The sequence below is a fragment of the Lynx canadensis genome, chromosome C2 (assembly GCF_007474595.2).
Source record: "Lynx canadensis isolate LIC74 chromosome C2, mLynCan4.pri.v2, whole genome shotgun sequence".
Classification (NCBI taxonomy): Eukaryota; Metazoa; Chordata; class Mammalia; order Carnivora; family Felidae; genus Lynx; species Lynx canadensis.
In genome coordinates, this window is record NC_044311.2 from 143770000 (window position 1) to 143789297 (window position 19298).

At 39.4% G+C, this 19298-nt stretch overlaps 1 protein-coding gene across 2 annotated transcripts in view; it reads right to left on the minus strand.

Annotated features, from left to right (window-relative positions):
• The window catches only part of GRIK1 (glutamate ionotropic receptor kainate type subunit 1), a 370466-nt gene that overhangs the window by 99749 nt on the left and 251419 nt on the right, over positions 1 to 19298 (minus strand). For both annotated transcript variants that reach the window (XM_030330322.1, XM_030330323.2), the window contains exons 5-6: positions 8148 to 8201; positions 5038 to 5211 (exon numbers count right to left, since the gene is read on the minus strand). In XM_030330322.1, coding sequence (XP_030186182.1) covers positions 5038 to 5211; positions 8148 to 8201 — 228 coding nt within the window. The remainder of the gene's footprint in view (positions 1 to 5037; positions 5212 to 8147; positions 8202 to 19298) is intronic.

The following is a 19298-nucleotide window of genomic DNA, read 5'->3' on the forward strand; positions in this document are numbered from 1 at the left end:
GGGGGTGGATGCTGTTGAGGAGCCAAAGTAGTGGGAGAGGCAGTGAACATCCCGAGTTGGGAATGATGCTGCAAAGAGCGAGCCGCAAGCAAACCAGGGTTTGGAAATGGGCTGTAGAGGTAGTAAAGATAGAATCACGTACTCACAATCTAGAAATTTGGTAATTAAGGCAGCAACTCCAGCAGGTCCAGTGAGACCCGGCACAGAGGTTGACATATTGTAACGTGAAGAAGCATTTTTAGCTTTTGAGGGAGACAGGGAGGAGTTGGAAAAAGAGGACCATATGTGGAGTTGGAAAACATACCCAGGTGGTTCCACTGGTCGCAGAAGGTCACACAGGTACCAGGGAAGGAGCCATCCTGGGCTCCATGTGCAAGCCAAGAAATTTGTCTCTTGTAAACAAAAAGGATTCTGCCTCTGCATTTCAGAATGCCTTTTGTTCTTTGATTGAGTACACACTGGCTTCACAGCAGGTACCATCAAGTAAATTCAATTCTATGTCCTGGAGGCTTTGTAGACATTATCTAATTTAATCTATAGAGCACTGCACAGTATTATTTTACAGATTTACAGATGAGCTAGCAGGCTCCTAGAGGCTAAATAACCTAGTCAGGTCGTTCAGTTATTCAGGGGACATAGTCAGTACTTAATGTAGGCTTTGCTTATCTGGAATCCCACAGCCCATTGTCTTGCATCACTGGAATGAACATTTAGGTGGACACTCAAAAGTGCCTCCCTTTTGGGTCATGCTAGGAAATACTCACATGTGACATAAAACTACTGACCTAACTTGATATTGTGAATGCATTTAAAGAACCGGGAAGGCCAATGATAGACCGGCATTGTGTTGTTTCTATGATTCCTATGTAGTGTTGAATCATATATAGTTTTGGTTCACAGTCAGAGAGGAATCTATCCTAAAATGAACCGCTCCATTATCCCAGTCTATCTAAAAGCCAATAGATTAAATCAGCCCAAATGTTAAGGGAAATTTAAACGTAGTGAAAAGAAATGAAGTACATTTCATAAAATCACTCCAACCTCTATTGAGTTAATTAACACTTCGGTTGATAAAACACCTTCTTTTTTTAATCTCAAGATGTTTTAAATAACGAGTTTCACTATTTTTGGACTCTACTGACTCAGTAACAGTTTTCTTAACTTAATTTTAACCATATTTTTAAAGTCAATATTTTTTCCCTTTAATTACATCTATGGCTCTTAAGTCTGGAGTCAATATTTTTCATCTTGGACATGCTTTTCATGTTTGGATGTGTTTTGATATATATCATAATATTATTTGATGATATTTTAGTGTATGACGTTCTAAGAAATTTTTTTTTTTTAATTTTTTTTTTTTCAACGTTTATTTATTTTTGGGACAGAGAGAGACAGAGCATGAACGGGGGAGGGGCAGAGAGAGAGGGAGACACAGAATCGGAAACAGGCTCCAGGCTCCGAGCCATCAGCCCAGAGCCTGACGCGGGGCTCGAACTCACGGACCGCGAGATTGTGACCTGGCTGAAGTCGGACGCTCAACCGACTGCGCCACCCAGGCGCCCCTCTAAGAAATTTTTAGTAGTTAAACATATTAAAGGGGCACCTGGATGGCTCAGTTGGTTAAGTCTCTGACTTTTGATTTTAGCTCAGTTAATGATTTCACAGTTTGTGAGTTCGAGCCCCACGTCAGACTCTGTTGTGACAGCACAGAGTCTGCTTGGGATTCTCTCTCCCTCCACTTTCCCTGCCCCTTCCCCACTCTTGCTCTCTCAAAAGAAATAAATTTCAAAAAAACATTAAAGAGGACATTAGACAAATAGGTGGGAAGTAAAAACACATGGGTATTTTTAAACATATTTAAAATTTTTCTACATTATATATTTATAAGACATCTGTATATGTATGTAGTGCACACAAAAATATAACTATATAGGGCAACAGGGAAATTCACATCGGAGAGTGGTGGTATAATGCATACAATTTCAGAGAATGCAATTCTATTAGAGTAATGGTGTAACTTAAATATTAACAGTGGTTAGTCTAGGTTAATTTTTAAAATAATATTAATAGTTTAGAATAATCTCTATCTGCACTACTCAGGCCTATTTCTTATTTATAGGAACTCTCCTTGGACTTTTACAGAATTATTTCGGGACTATATGAATATTTTTCATTTAACATCTTGGTCTTAGCAGATGCTCAATTCTTATTTATTTAGTATTAGTTCCTTTATTAAATACATAGTTATTGAAGGCCTGCTTTGTGCCAGGCCTTTCCCAGTGCTGGGGATGAGGCAGATCACAAAACGACAAAGTCTCTGTCCTCATGGAGCTTATATTCATGTAAGGGAAAGCATAGAACAAACAAATCAAAGTATAGTGTATTAAGTCACAGGGCTACAGAGCAAGGGAAAACAGGCTATGGGAGAGAGAATAACAGCAGGGGGCTACTATTTAGATTATTTAGATAGGGGATTCGTAGCAGGCTTCTCTGATGAAGTGGCAAACCGGAATCAGGGAGGGTTTTAGGTAGTGAGAGCCACAAATGATACAGATACACGAAGGAATAAAACATGAGATCTGAGGACTACAGACCCTGTGGAACTGAAACCAGGGGACGTTTCATCAGTAAGGTCGAGAAGAAAAGAGTCTGAGTACAGAGGCGACACGAGAACAAAGATTTGTTAGATCTGGGCCCCAGCTTGGAGACATGGGGTGTGCTCTCTTGACTCAGATTAGTCCACTGAGTGCCTTTAAAGCTGCTCTTTAAATTTGCTGTGACTCAGTTTCTACATCCCCAAACAGGTCGCCTTTACTAGAAGCAAAAAGGAAACAGTGAACTGGTAAATGGACTCTTTGGGTAAATAAAGGTCAATATCATGCTTCATGGGATAAATTTCAAAACTATACCTATTTTTTTTTCTTTCTATGGTATCTACATGAGATGGCGGATACTAACTGAACTTACTGCAATAATCGTTTTACAATATATGTAAGTCAACCTGTTAGGCTGTACACATTCTACAATGTGTACAATTGTATCTCAGTAAAATTGGGGGCAAACAATTCTGCATGACCATGGGATCCAACTTCTAGTGGGTGCTGTGTTCTACCACATTTTTGACTAGTCTAGACATGATCTGATATAGCTATATACTCCCCACTTTTAGTGCCCTGGTGAGCCCTTCTCTTCTGTTCTGATAAACCCCTATTTTCTTTTTTATAGTGTATAATAATAACAATAAGCAATAACAGAGCCTAGAGATCTCTTTCTTAGGGGAGATGACAGTCATAAACTTTAGGCAAAACAGGACCTCTTCCATCCATTGGAACTTGGCTCTGTCATGCCTCTTGCCCACGGGACTGTCATTTGCCCAGGTCACCAAGAGCTGTGCTGGGGAAATAGCAGGACCCCGTGCCTGGCCTGAGTCAGTGTGAGTTGTGAGGCTTTTTCCTCCTTATTAATGATTTTCCTCATCTCAGTCAATATGTACAAACTGTCCTGTCAGCTCAGTATAATTGAATACAACAGATGCTTTTTTTTTTTTTTTTTAAATAAATTAAGCCATCCTTATGATGAATATTTACTGTTTGGCATGAATCCACAATCTGTGTTAACATAGCTCCAAACTGTAACTTTTTTAGTGGTATATACCAAGCAGAGGTAACAATTATTTGAGATCTTATCCTATGATAGAAATCTCACTGGGGGCAGGGAGGATGGTCAGAGGGTTTTGAGCCATATTTGAACTCACTGGAACTACAAATCCAAGAGGAAAACGAGAAAAAACAGTGTATTAGCATAGCTCTCTGTCTCTCTCTGTCTCTGACTCTTTCTCTCTCTCTGGCTTGCTCCTCCCCTTTCAGAAAGCCTAGTATTTCCTCAGATATTCTCTACTTGTTCTTATTCAAAGCAACATTTTAAATCGCCCAAGGCTCATTTGTACCAAAATGCTTCCCATCATTATCTCTCAGATCACTTTGTGTATTTTAAGAGTTATTTCAGGATTGAAAAACAGACAGGGAGCTTGAATGTGGAATCATCCAGAACCACTTCATTCATTCATTTATTTTTTCTACTCACTTGTTTCTCATGAAAAAAGAAATCCCAAGTTCATTTCTCTGCAAGATGATACCTTTCAGTTATCAGTAAATTGCATCTTTAAAGCAAGAGTGCTTCTCCCGATGATGGCAAGAGAGAAATGAAATACTAGGCCAATTTCAAATGCTATTACCTGCCTGCATTCCCAGTGTCTTTCCCTTTAGCTGACACTGTTCCTACATAGAAAGCTTTTTTTTTTTTTTTTTTTATCTGCTGCTATTTTCTTCATCACACAGGGAGCTTCATTAGAGAAATAAAACTAGGGTAGGTGCCTTTGACAACAGAAGACAAATGATGTTAGCAAGAAGCTCTCTGATGAGGCAGTTTGCAATTTATCTGTTCAGCCGAGTACCTCTCCTTTGTCAGGGGGTGGGTCTGGCAACTGCTTCAAGAGCAACATATGGCTGGTGTGAATCACAGTCAATGTCTGCAAAGGTGTTCCTGTACATATCCAGGCAGGAAGAACGTGAACACGCCGACTGTAAGTAAATCTGGCACTTTTCCATGTGTGCTGCCGCTTGCTGAGATGTGGCAGAAACGAGGAAGGCAGAAGTGAGGTTCTGTCTAATTTTTGTAGGCAGCTTGTTCCTCTTCTTTCTCTCCCTTCTTCCCAAGGCCACATTCCCAGGGGCAAAACTCTCTCCACTTACCCTCGCTTTGGTTTCTGCCTTGGCTCCATCTGGCTGACAATGGTGGCTACTCTTATTAACTTGATCTGAGGCGTGTACAGCCAGAAGGCTGAAAATAGCAGTTTTTGAGCGTAGCCATGCCGAGGCATTGAAAATACCTGAAAAGTTTACTCCTTCTTCTTTCATTCAAGTCAAGGCACAGGTTGTGATACGTTTACTCACACTAGGGAAGGCATGCGAGATTCTTAACCCAACCCCCGAGGAATTCAAACATCACCTCAAGTGATTCTGTTTTAAGACTACTTACTGTCATCATGCCATCCAAAAGGCCAGTCTCTGGCCTGGGGGGGGCCTGCAGTCTCTCCATGGACCACTTCTCAATGATGGAGGACACGCGAGGGTTGTCAATATTAAGCAGCCGAAACCCGGTCATGTTTACACCACTGTACCTATAGAGTTCCAGATCTAAAGCAAATAAGTCCTGCGCAGTATTAAAAATGATAAAAGTAGAAAGGGTTAACATTTTCAATGCTCTCTATGCAAAAGAGAATAACGATCGCAGAAGCAACAGATTAAAACTAAAATGGCAAACATCCTCATGCCACTTCATGAAAGAACATTTCCTATGGTTCTTCCTTTGTGTGCTGCCTGAGAAGCTCTAAGGCAGTGGACGGTTTTCGTTTGCATCTATTTTTTTGCAACACTGTTAGAGTTTGGGCAAATCAAGAAGAGGAATTTGGCTGTCAATAATTAGTATGCCCTTGGGTATTCTGAGAAGTTGGAGAATTCTGTCTGGGGTATAGTGTTTGGGGTGTTGGAAGGTATCTTTGTGTCCACTTGTTCTGATGCTTTTATTTTATACATGAGGACACTGAAAATCTGAGTGGTGATGTGATTGGTTCAAGAATGACCCGCTTGTCAGTTCCTCCCTTCTCCATCACATCTGGCTGCCTCAGATCTTATAAAGGTGGTGGAATTTGGAACTTGCATATGCACTTGACAGGAAGATCATTTCCAGGAGGAAAAATTATCACTTCCTGGCTCATTGAAAATCACCCATGTCCCATACATTGAGTGCATGAAGAATGTTCACCGGACACAAGCTCTGAATAGGAAGCGAAGGGTTCTCTTCAGAGAATAAATTGGAGCATAGAGTTGTGCGAACCTGGGTATCACAACAGTAGAACTAGTTCCCTGTCAGACAGCGTTTCCAGAAAAAAACATTTAATCCACTCGTGTCTTCCATGACAGAGGAGGCTGAGTGTAAACCAGGGGTTTATGTTGATTCATATTTAAAACAGATCTATGCGATAATTGCAACTTTTTTCTTATGAAGAAAGGTTTGACTCTAAAATGCCATTAAAAATGCCTCACATTGAAGAATAAACCAGACTTCCAAAATAACATTTAACAGGAATAAAAAAAGAGAAAAACTTCCATGGAAATTTCCTAACGGTGTAAATGCTTTATGGAAGTGCAATGCAAGATGGTATATTATCAGTGATGACCGCGGTTCTAAGGAGAAAGAAGTAGCTTCAGAAATACCTCATGACTTGTATTTGCAGAAGATGCATCCTGCCACCCTTTACCAAGATAATGTTGGATTAGACCGTAGAATTTTAAGAGGGCAGCTCTGTGCTCCTGGCTCAGTATCAGAAAAAGAGTACTGCCTTCTAAAGTGTTATATATATATTTTTCCCTTTGTACTATGTAACTCTCTTTCTCCTTTTAAGTTTTATTAATACTCATGGGCAAGAAGGGTAAGAATATATAAAAGCAAAGCATGGAAGAATGCAGATAAAACCAAAGGAAAATGCTTAAAGAAGCAAATTTAAAGAAGAAGACCTGGAAAGATTTCCACCCAATGAATGGAAGAAAAGTTACTCAAACTACAAGAGGTCAGACAGAAAATTCCAGAATGCATATGGAATCCCTCACAGACTCCATAGCACATAACGCAGTGTGCTAAAATGAATACATTACACAGGTGCAAAATTAAGTGGGCTTAAAATTTGAGGTTTCTATGCAATATAGAATACGGAAAGTCTAGGGTCCGATTTGCAACACCTGCTTGTCAGGGAAGGATGAAAAAAGCAAGACTATGAGAGTAAGTTGTTTGTTCCTGAAAGGTCTCTGTGAAGACCAGCCTTTTTCTTTGTTCATATTCTTTCTCAAATTTCAACAAAACTAGCCTTAGGAGGGTGCACAGCCAGGGATGATAGAAATTTCTGTGGCAGGTGGCCATGCCACCTTGGGTAGAACCCAGGTATTCATGGTGATGGGGAGATGGTTGTACTTGTGACCTAAGATGCTTTCCAGGTCTCAAGGTTTCCCTTGACTGTTCTGACAGAAGACCTGATTAGGATGTCCATGAGGGAGGGAAGATCATGGAAACTTAAGTTCAAGATCTTCTGCCCTGCATCCCACTCCCTTGTCCCAAGCTCTGGAGCAGTGATGATTTTGGCACTTGCCCCAGAACATTGGTCTCATGATGTCCTCTGTACCTCTTCATGCTCTCAGAGATACTTGAGTGAGGAATAGAATGAACTGTTTCTATCAGTAGTATTTATTCAAGGACAGCTGGTCCTTGTTCCAAATTCTTATATTTCCCTTACTCATCAGCCTCCCTTGCAAGTTTTATTTGGTAAAATGGTACTTAATACATTTCCCAGAATCTGGGTGGATTTCAGTAGACACACCTTAACAGAGTAGTAAAGAAGGTTGGTTTTACGTTTTCTTTTCATGTAAGAAAGTGGAATGTGTGTGTGTGTGTGTGTGTGTGTGTGTGTGTGTGTGTGTGTGTTGGGAGGGGTGTAGTGGGGGGGCACAGATTTTTGAAATTGAATGAGAGCTATCACATCATTCACATGTGTTCAATGCCCTAAGTCATTCTCCCTTGATCTGATACTCTCAAATTTAGTGTTGTTTCTTAATTTCTTAGGCTCAGTGCCATTTTTTTTTTTTTTATGGTGAAGAATATTCTCTGTGCAAAGCATCTCTGATGCTCCTTTTCTTAATGGTCTTCAAAACACCTGACAGGTGACCCCTGGCTAAGCCAGCTATCTACTGGACTTGGGCAGATAAATCACATAGATCAAAAAAGCCAAGATATACTTTAGTGTGCCTTCTAATGTATATAGAAAATGTAGATGATTCTTCTTTATGCATATGCACTTTGACAGTTTCTATTTAATGGAAGTATCATTTTAATCCCTTTCCAGATGCATATACATAGATGCTAGTTTAAAAAAGAAAAAAAAAACCCTGCTGTTCAGCATTTCTGGATTTATAGGTTTCTTAGGAAACTAATACAAATCTCCATGACAATATCCTGCCTCTGACACTGGTGGGGATGACTTTGAAATAACTGGAAATGTTTCCTATAGCATGGAATATGTTTCTACCAGATGTGCTTACCAGGGTTGTGAAAAAGTAGTGATAGTACTCAGTCATCATGCCCATAAACAGAATCTGCAAAAGAGAAATACGGGGAAAGAATCAGAAACAGAATTATAATAAGAAATAGATCATGAGTAGGGCAATTGCAATAGCTTGAGGACATAGAACAGGAAGAGGCTTTGGAAACCCATGGATTCAGCAGATCAGAAACCTGAGACAGATCAGTGGCTGATGTGGGCTGATGCGGACCCAGGCCATTAACCTCCATCCAATATTCTTTCATCAGACTATGTTCGATCTTCATTGAAGTGGCAGGTCTAACGATCAAATTTAAAAATAGTTTATGCTCACCAAAGTTAATATTTGGAATTGTTCTTAATAATGCAGTGTTTTACTTTCTTTATTGCCTAGGTTTCTGAGTAACACCATGCTTAGATAGATATTTTATTGATCTCCTTAGCTTTAATACTTACCGTAATGCCTCAGAGTAGAACTCATTAAATGTTGAATTGCAATACTGGTATGTAGATGTATTTAAATGAGGATTTATACATATGCATATCTCTGAAGCCTCTCTCTCTACTGCTCTCCCATCTTACCCCACAGTGTGAGGAGGGGAAAAGAGGATTTGTTTATAGATAGAAGGATGGGGACCATTCCTGTACAAATGCCACACCACCTCTTAATTCTGATCCCCAGTTACCTACTTGGGATCTTGACAGTTCCAGACATTCTGTGTGTATTGTTTTTACCTAGAAGGGGAGGGGGAAAGAAGGTGAGCAGAAAGGACAAGCTTTCTGGGTAGAGGTAGTTTATTAAACTGTGATCTTATTTTGGATTCCTGGAAATGGTGTCCACTGAGGAGAAATAGTTGCAAATGACTTGGAGATAAGCAACAGTTTCTAAATCTCCCAAATCAAGGGCATCGCCTTCCTTGGGGGCAGGTCAGCAAAGGACTATTTGGGTGCTGTTTCTCAGTATTTGTATAGAAATGAATGCAGAAGCCTAGGAAATAAAATTTCCAAGTCGGTTCTCCCCACAATTCTGATAAATTCTGAATGCAAATGAGAATACCCTCTGGAAATTTTAAAATCGGATATTCTTAGACTCCATTACAGAGCCATCCTGAATTGGAATTCCTCAGAGCAGAGTTTGGATTTCTGTATTTCACAGCAGTGGTTGAGAATCACCAATATATGGAAAACATGTCCATTCACAACAAAGAACAGACTTTTATAACTGCAATTGAAGAAATGGATTGCAAAGATCTCAGGAAAGGCAACATATGTTATCAGAGGTCCTAGAAAGTGCCTAAGATATGTAAACTAGAGTGATTTCATGTGAAAAGGTATAAAGAATGAAGAGAGTATTCAATGACAGCACTGAACACACCAATCAGACACTTCTTTTGCCCTGTTCTGCTAATGTGGAGACCAGAGGAATATTTAGTGAAATTGTAATGTCATGAAGGTAAGACAAATGACAGGAAACTCTCTCTGAATCCTGAGCCCCACCGTGTGTAAGTCACTCCTATGGTGATAACAAGACTGAGCTCACAAAAGAATTTTAAAAAGGGTAGAATTGCTTTAGGGCCATCAATAACGTTTAAAGCCATGCATGGTGAGGTCTTGTTAGCTGGTCTCTTATATCATCGGAGCATAAAGAGCTAACCTGCCACGGTCAGTCAGGAATCCAATTTTTCACTTTGGTTGTTAGATAGTGTAATTGCAGCCAAGCCTACCTCTTGAAAGAGGACTGGGCAAGTTTTATGTCAAGATATAGAGCTGGACACTGAGGTTTCAAATATCGTTTCTAACACTGAAAAAGCAACAAAAAGGCACCTGAGTTTTCAGCTTTTCACTGGGCTGACTTTTCTTTTAAAATGTGATTTCGGAGGGGCTCCTGGGTGGCTCAATCTGTTAAGCATCTCACTTTTGGTTTCGGCTCAGGTTATGATCTCGTGGTTCGTGAGTTCAAGCCCCACATTGGGCTCTACGCTTGGCAGTGCAGACCCTGCTTAGGACTCTCTCTCTCTCCCTCTCTGCTCCTCCCCTTGCTCATTCTCTCTTTCTCTTTCTTAAAAATAAATAAGTGAATTAAAAAAATAAAAAATAAGAATAATACGTGATTTGGAGACGTTTGGTCGTCAATTGAGGACATAGGCTTTTTTTTTTTTTAAACATTTTTTGATTAGATGCAAATATTCATTCGATATGCCTCGTATTTAATGTCAGAAAAAAGTTATGAAGACACAGTGAATATTCGTCTAACAGGTGTACTTTTATTGCAGATAGAACCCTTGGGTCATCCGGGTATACTTTTTATTTGGCACGCTAGAAAAATCTTCATTCTTGACTTTCCTACTTAGTGCCTGGCCTGGGTGAGTTTCTCCTAGTTCTTCCTTTGAATTTCCTATAAATGGAAAATAAGAAACGAGTATAGTCATGGATCATTCACCTGCTACCTTTGTGTACTCACTAGGACACAGGTGATTGAGAAGCTTCTAGATAAGAATAAAGCCAGTAGCATCAAAAGTGGTGCTTTTTAAGCAATCATCCATGTAAGAGTCTGTAGACTGGTTGGGGCCAGCAGTTTGTCATCTAATAATAGTATACTTTATAAATAAAAGTATTGCATTCACATGATGATTTTCTCTCTGCACATTGGTATTTCCACTAAAAGTCATTAAGGGATTAAGAAAATGTCACATCAAGATAAATGTCAGTTTTTCAAATAAAAAAGTATAATCATGATATGGGGAGTTTTCTAATCTTGGCAAAACTGACTTTTTCCTAAGAAACGTTACCCTCTTTGAATTTTGATAGCGTACTTATCTGCCCGACTGAGTGGTACTGACCTAGGCAGTGTGTACCTTACCAAAGCAATATTGCTAGAAACTAGTTCTGGCTATCTCTAAATCATTTTTTACAGCACTAAACACACCACATCGCACACATTAATATGAAATGAATGTGGCTGTCAGTACTGTTTATATTACCCTTCATTCTTCCACTAATATATTCTTTTGATAGTGTTTGTTTCTTAACAGGATTATTCTTATTTAACAACCCTTGACATCATATCATTGACCTCGATTGATAGACAGTAAAAACTCCAGCCCTTTCAATAACATTATCTATCTGTAATAGGGGCAATACTGAGAATCCACTACTCTTCTTGATTTTAGAAGACCCATAGTTTAGACATCATTGATGCCATTGCCAATTTCCCATCTTGAAACGCAAATGGCAGGATTGCATTTCTTGTTCTCTTGTACTTGGGGGGAGCCATGTGCCAGTTTTGGCCAAAGAGGTGGGGAAGATCCTGACACGTCACCCTCCAGAGACTCACCCTGGATAGGTGATTACCATGGTTATCAGGGCCATAGCAAGCTGTTTTTCTTCTGAATAAAAACAATTTTCTGTTGCATGAGTTTTGCAAGGCATGGAGGTGTTCTTTTTTCATGACTTTGTTTTGACTGCTGGGGAGTTTAGGGTGAAAACTGTGGGTTCTTCATTAGCAACTAGTAGGAACGTAAAGTATATATTTATGTGTGCTCATGCCATTCAGCTTTGTTTTTCTTATCTAATATTTGTCTTTGTTCCAACTCCTCTACCCTTTAAAATGTATTTATCACTTTGTTTCAAATGTACTTTCTAGGCTGCTTTAATTCCTTGTGTAATAGAACTATAGTGCATAATAAATAATCATGATTGGGAGAAGCTAAAAGATTTTTTTTCTCATGAAGAGGGATGAACTGTTTGGGTCTGAGGTAGCTGAGTTGGGTTAGAGTAGCAAAAAAGGCCCCCCAAAATGCTATTCGTTGTTAATAATAAGAGCTCAATTATAAGAGCTCAAGAGAGACTATGGTAGTTAATTTTATGTGTCAACCTGACTGGGCCAGTGGATGCCCAGATTAAACATTATCTCTGGGAATGTCTGTGAGGGTGTTTCCAGATGAGATAAGCTGTTGAAATGGTGACTCAGTAAAGCAGATGTTCCCCTCCCCACAATATGGTGGGCATCATCCTGTCCACTGAGAACCTGGATGGGACAGAACTTCAGAAGGAGGAGAATATGTCCTTTTACCTCCTGCCTGACTACCTGAGCTGGAACTTTGGTTTTCTCCTGGCCTTGGACTAAGATTTTCACCACCGGCCTTTCTGGTTCTCAGGCCTTCAGACTCAAACAGGACTTACACCATGGCTTTCCTGGCTCTCCACCTTGTGGATGGCAGATTGTAGGCCTTCTCAGCCTCCAGAGTCATGTGAACCAATTCCCCAATAAGTCTCTTCATATCTCTCTCCTATTGGTTCGGTTTCTCTGGAGAACCCTGACTAATACAGAGAAGACTACCAAAAGACTAAAAATCTTGATACTCTGAATACATTTGATATTCCATGCTATCTAGAAAACATAATCCTTAAGCCAGCAAGAGGAAGGGTGGCTGATACCTATTTGAAGAGATTCTCTGGATTAGGATATCACGGAAATGCCACATACTATTCTGTTGTTTCAGTGGCTAGAAAATAATTACTGTTTTTTCCCCCACTTTGGTAGTTTAAAATGAATCATGAAGATAGAAAAGAACTCATTGACAGTTGACTCTCAAAAGGACAATTCTAATGGTCCCACCATTATCAAAATACCCTGGGGCAGTTACTGCTCATTAACAATGGTGGCCTCACCTCCGCCCATCCACTCTCTGGAATTTTTACAATAGGACACTTATGACCTTGTTCACAGTAGCACTGACTTTCCTTTTCTACTCTCAGCAAAGACTATCTCTTGGAATTAGATGGGTTATCATATGCAGCCCAAGCAGCACAAAGATCACATTTTAGTTTGTCTGAAGAGCCCTCATTCAAGTCTTGAGGAAGATAACTGAGACAGTTAGTGGGCTCTAACTCCTGTGTTTAGTGACACAGTTGGCCTATGAGATACCTGGAAAGTCTCTGGGTAGAAGTCTTCTGATAACATTTCCTGGTATCTCAAGAAGTCTGCACCCTATTTGAGCCTGGTCACTTTCTAGAAGGCAATGCAGTGCTATAGAGGCAGTAACAAAAAATTCTCTACAAATTCTCAGCATCCATTGCTAAGGGCAAGCCATATGTCACAAATAATTGGCATAACACTGCTATCATAGTAGCAGAAACTTAAAATGAAACCTGGAGTGCTCCTAAGTGATTTTGAGGTATTCCTGTAATATTTATAAGGGTTTTTATTACTGCTTCTTTTCATTGAAAAATAGGTGTCTTCGAAGTTTATATTGACTAACCTGAAGTGTATTGCTGCTTTTATAGCCTTCTCAATATCAGGATAAATTCTCAATCATCAGACAAGGTTTTTAGTCAATAATTTCAAGTGAACAACTTCCAAATGTATGACATGCAATGTGGCTAAAATAATGGTTTTACCACAAGATAGAAGTAAGTTATTTCAGTGTAAGAATAATCTTCAGGAAATCCATTGAATGATACCAAGTTTCAGAGCAGCGATTTTTAGAAAAACGTTTGAGTGCTAGGGTATAGTGCTTTCTCACCTACCAAGTGTCATACTTTAGGCTGCATCTACACTGTCTTTGGAGAAGTTGCTTCTTCAACAACACACTTTTTAATGTTGACCTTCAGTAGAACAATTTAGGTATAAGTAGGCCTTGAGATCAGTCTTTATTGCTTTTTTTAAAAAAAAAGATACTCATGCCAAATTAAATGATCATAATCTATATCTACAAAGGCAACAGTGGAATGCATAGAACATAGCATTGGACCCCACTCCTTTGGAGTAGGCTAAATAATGACCCCATAAAAATGTCCATATCCTAATTTCTAGAATCTGTTAATATGTTACGATACATAGAATAAAAGGATTTTGCCATCACAATTAATTTAAGGATTTTAATTTGGGGGGGTGACTCTGGGGGGATTACTCTGCCTTATCCAGGTGGGCCCAATATAATCACCAGGGTCCTTATAAGATGGAAGCAGAAGGTCAGAAGGCAGACAAGGTGATGTGGAAATGAAAGCCGGGGTGGGGGGGAAGGCAATAGATGTGGGGTCATAAGCCAAGGAATGAGGACAGCTTTTAGCAGCTAGAAAAGGCAAGGAATTGGATCCCCCCACAAAGCCTTCAAAAGGAATGCAGCCTTGTCAACTTGTAAAGTCATATTGACTTTACACTTGTGACCTCCACAACTATAAGTCAATAAATTCATGTTGGGGCGCCTGGGTGGCGCAGTCGGTTAAGCGTCCGACTTCAGCCAGGTCATGATCTCGCGGTCCGGGAGTTCGAGCCCCGCATCAGGCTCTGGGCTGATGGCTCGGAGCCTGGAGCCTGTTTCCGATTCTGTGTCTCCCTCTCTCTCTGCCCCTCCCCCGTTCATGCTCTGTCTCTCTCTGTCCCAAAAATAAAATAAACGTTGAAAAAAAAATAAAAAAAAAATAAATTCATGTTGTTTTAAGCTACTACATTTGTAAAAATTTGTTACAGCACCAAAAGGAAACCAATGTACCTCATTTGCCCATCTTTCCGTGATTATGGCACCCGAAACTGAACAATTTTGGTATATTAATAGCAAGTGCACGTGTCAAGGGGAAAAATGTTTGAAGTTTAAAACATTTTTATTTATTTTTATTTTTAAATTAAAAAAAATTTAAGTTAATTTATTTTGAAAGAGACAGAGACACAGTGCAAGTGGGGGAGGGGAAGAGAGAAAGAGAGAGAGAGAGAATCCCAAGCAGGCTCCATACTGTCAGCACAGAGACCAATGTGGGGCTCAAACTCATGAACCGTGAGATCATGACCTGAGCTGAAACCAAGAGTCGGCCCCTTAACCGACTGAGCCACCCAGGTATCCCTGAAGTTGAAAACTTTAAAAATTTTTCCGTGTCCTTCCATTCATGTGCACCTGCTAACTCTGTGTCTGTGCACAGATACCAGCCATCTACAAAGAGAGTCTAGGGCTTTTCCATCTGTTGGAAGATGGTGCTATACCACTTACAAACCCAGGCATCTTCCTCCTGCCCCCAAGAGAAATGAAAGAAGAGCAAAGGGTAGTCCACAAAGTGTTGGTGAATGAAATGGTCATGCTGTTTGGGAATATCTTTCAGTTGTAATTTCTTTATAAGCTTCTCTCTCTAGAAGTAGGGTTAGGACAAGAAGGGAAGCTGATGCTTACAGATATTAATAAATGGAGTGGAAAACAATGAGGTAGTTTAGCTTCCAATAATCCTACCAGAAGAGCCAGATTGCATCACTCAGGTGCACAACAGAAGAGATTATGCTATTTAAGGGATACTGACTGCTGACAACAGAGCAGGAAAAAAGATTTCCCCTGGCAGAATGAAATAGGCAAGTTGGCAAATAGGAGAGAGTCAAGATTTTGGAGGATTACATGAACCCGAAGAATAAACTGTCAGTATCATCCAGGGAAAACTGGTGGGAAAATGATGTGGAAAAAAAAAAAAAAAAACACAATGAAGAAAAGTTTGAACAGCAAAGTACTGAGAAAATCTAAAAGTACTGAACAAATCTAGACAAAGTACTGAACAAATCTGGAAAGTTAACAGAGAATAAATATGTTGAACACATTGTAATCTTGCAATAATGGTGGCAATAAAAACTATACCTCCAATTACTCTGCATATAACATTTTGAGGGAAATATGGGCATGCAGCCAGTAATTGGTGGTCTTGCTGGTCCCATGAGTTATCCATAGACTAGTGAAGTCATCGTGAGTCTGGGTCCTGTTCTTCAGCTTTTATGGCTTTTTATTTTGCCAATGTATTTAATAGCTACCAGGCTTAGAAAATAATTATTTATATGAGTATTTGTCAGTGTATTAGCATCTCTAAAGAACTTTTAAAAAACACCAATACCTGTACCCATTCTCTAAATATTCTGATTTATTTGGTCTGGGGTATGTTCTAGGCATTGGTAACTGTTCAAAACTCCCCAGGTAATATTTACATTCAGCCAGAACTGAGAATCACCTATTTATATTAACCAAACGTAGTTTTAGGCTATAACAACAATGATCATTGCAACTGTTTTCTAAGTGCCACGACATACCCACTGCTGTCATACTTTTTCTGTTTTGTTTTGTTTTTGTTTTTTTATGTGCTGTTGGGGAGAAAGTGTTATCCTCAGTTTATACATTTGAAAGAGCATATAACTATGCAGTTGAACCCAGGCTAGATATTAAGCCTGGGCTCTTTATAAAATCCTTATATTAATTTATTAATTGATAATAGGAGATGTATGTAGCAGGAAAGTCAATAATTTGCACAACGTTCTTCTGGACTTTGAGAACCCAAATAAAAGCATATGATTGGTGAGGAAAGAGTTAGAACCACAGGAGTTGATGTTTTAATATAAGGAATGAATCCATCAAGCCAAGAGAGCTTGATAAGCTGCCCATATATTTTTGAGGGACCCTCCTGTCCAGAGAGTTGGACCTAGCTGTACAAGGTTGTGCCTTGGATGGTGTTGCAGGTACCATGAGGACCCTCACTCACCCTTCCTCCTTCTATCAGGATTTCAGACCTACGTTGTTATTTTTATTACAACATCTCTTAGATATTAGAATTAATTAGATCCTAATTCTGAATCCCTTTAGTAATGTTTGGGAAGACCTTTAATCTCCTAAATGGAGTATACTTTCATCAAGAAAGGGCAGTTTGCAAAAAAATTGTAACTTTAAAACAAAAGTTTATTTATTTATTTTTAGAGAGGGAGAGCACACGACGTGTGCATGAACAGGGGAGGGACAGAGAGAGAGGGAATGAGAGAAATCTCAAGCAGGCTCCGTGCTATCAGCATAGAGCCTGATGTGGGACTCAAACCCATGAACTCTCGTTAGATCATGACCTGAGCCAAAATCAAGGGTTGGATGCTTAGCCAACTGAGCCACCTGGGTGCCCTATAAACTTTTTTTTTTTTAATTGTGTAATAGACATTATTATAGATATATTTACATACTAGATGTTACAATGGCAGTGGGTACAAGGTGTGGAGAACTTTGCATGACACACTAAACAATGTGTCTTTTGTATTTCAGGCAATGTGGAAGTGGGGATAGGGCACTCAGGAGTTTCATACTAGAAGAGAAATGTCACATATTTTATTTGGAATGTACAGTTTTTGAGGCCACATGGATGCTGGATGGAGAAAAAAATGGGGACTTGCGACAGAGAGATAGAATGTTCTAATATAGCAGGAAGATGGTGATAGAGATGGAGAAAGGAGGTTGAATCTGAAACATATTCAGAAAGCAGTAGCTACAAAATTTGGTAGTTCATAAGTGGGAAGGGTGAGGTAGAGTCAAGTGAATTCCTAGTTTCTGTGTTGAGTAATTGGATGGTATTTCTAGTCACCAAGACAGGAGCAGGAGGAGAATGTGGTTGGCTGGAGCAAAGGAGAGGAGGAAGATGCAGTGTGCTGAGTTAGGTATGGAGATTTCATGACATGGGGCAAGATACGATAGGGATACTTGGGAAGTCAGGCTGAGAGAAGGTTTGGGGACCACCGTTGTGCCATAGTATATGTGGGAGGTGATGCAGTGACAGAGTTAGCAGTGGGAAGCACTGTATCACTCTTACAGTTTTGCCTAGGCATGATACCACTCATGGTGTTGATGATGGTAATCTCTCACATGTAGGATATTTCATGCATCAGTGGTGGGCTTGATGCCTTACGGGCATTGTCAAATTTAACGTCTCTCAAAACAATGTGAGATATGTACAAGACATTCCTAAATTTTACAATTATAGCAAAGAACGAGCCATGAGATCCTCTGCTAAATGACCTCATTCAATACACTGGAGTTTTTCATCGTATTTTACTCCCCCTCTATCTTGGCAAAGTCTTTAGCACGTACAAAGCATCTAATACATGCTAGCCAAATAATGGTGGGATTTACTTCCTACAGAGTCACCCTTATGACAGAAAGGATTTGGCTAACAGTCATCGGGGAAGTAGGGTGGAAGGATTCTTTTGGTAAAATCTTGCATTTATGAAGGGTTACAGAAGCTGAGGTGGTAAATAAACATAGGAACGTGATTTTTTTTAACCTACTTCAGTCTTTAGGCTTCCTTAGGAAATCTGAAAGAAGCTATGGATCCTTTCCCCTGAAAAAGGCACACTGGGGAGAATGAGCATACCCAAAATTTTTAATAAAGCTGAGGTTCACCAACCCTGCTAAAGGCTTAACACATGCTTTGATGTGCACATCTTCAAGTTATTTCCATGATTCCTTCTAAATTATCCCCACTTCTATTGCAAGGGTAATTTCTCTTGTCACCTATACAGCCAAATTCTGATGTAGCTGGAATTAAGCATTAGAGCATTTCTGAGGCATATGTGTGATTTTGATTACCTCCCAATTCAGATCGAAATAAATCTATATCCTTTTCCAAATCTACTCTTTGGAAATTTTTGTGAATATGCAAATGGGCATCCTGTACACTAAGAATCTGGACAAATGACAAGTCCCCTCACTACATTGTTAGTTACCCATAGAGATCAATTAATTCTTATGTGTATTGAATAACACACTCATATCTATGAGCTGCTCCTAACAAACAAAACTAACTCTATGCTCAGGAAATGTAAATAGATTTTAATATCAACCTGAGAGAAATAATTAAGATGAGAATGTGCTGCCAAAATAATTATATAATATACTACAAATTATCATCAGTTAGTATAAATTGAGAATCGTCATTATTACATCATCGGGATTTAGCCAAAGTAATGAACTTCCCATCAATTAACGCTCTCAAAGACTACCAAATGACTTTAGGAACTTAAAAATAAACAGCTTAAGTATTTCCCCATTTCTTTGAAAGCCTACTATGTACAAGGCAATGCACAAATTCTTTATGTCTAACTCTGGGAAGAAGATTCTTGATCACTTGTATTCATGGAGGCTCAGAGCTGCAGAGAACCTTGGCAAGATTAGAATCCAACAATCCTATTTGACAGATGAAGTGACTGCATTTAAGAAGAACCAACAGACTTTCCAAAAGAGCATATATAAATGGTCTAAGAAACTCAGGTCATAGGTATGTTAAACCCTGGTTTGAAATTCCGGGCTTACCATTGGGTGTATGACATGGGACCTCATTTTTCTCATCTGTAACATGAGATATTTTGAGAGGATAAAAAGAT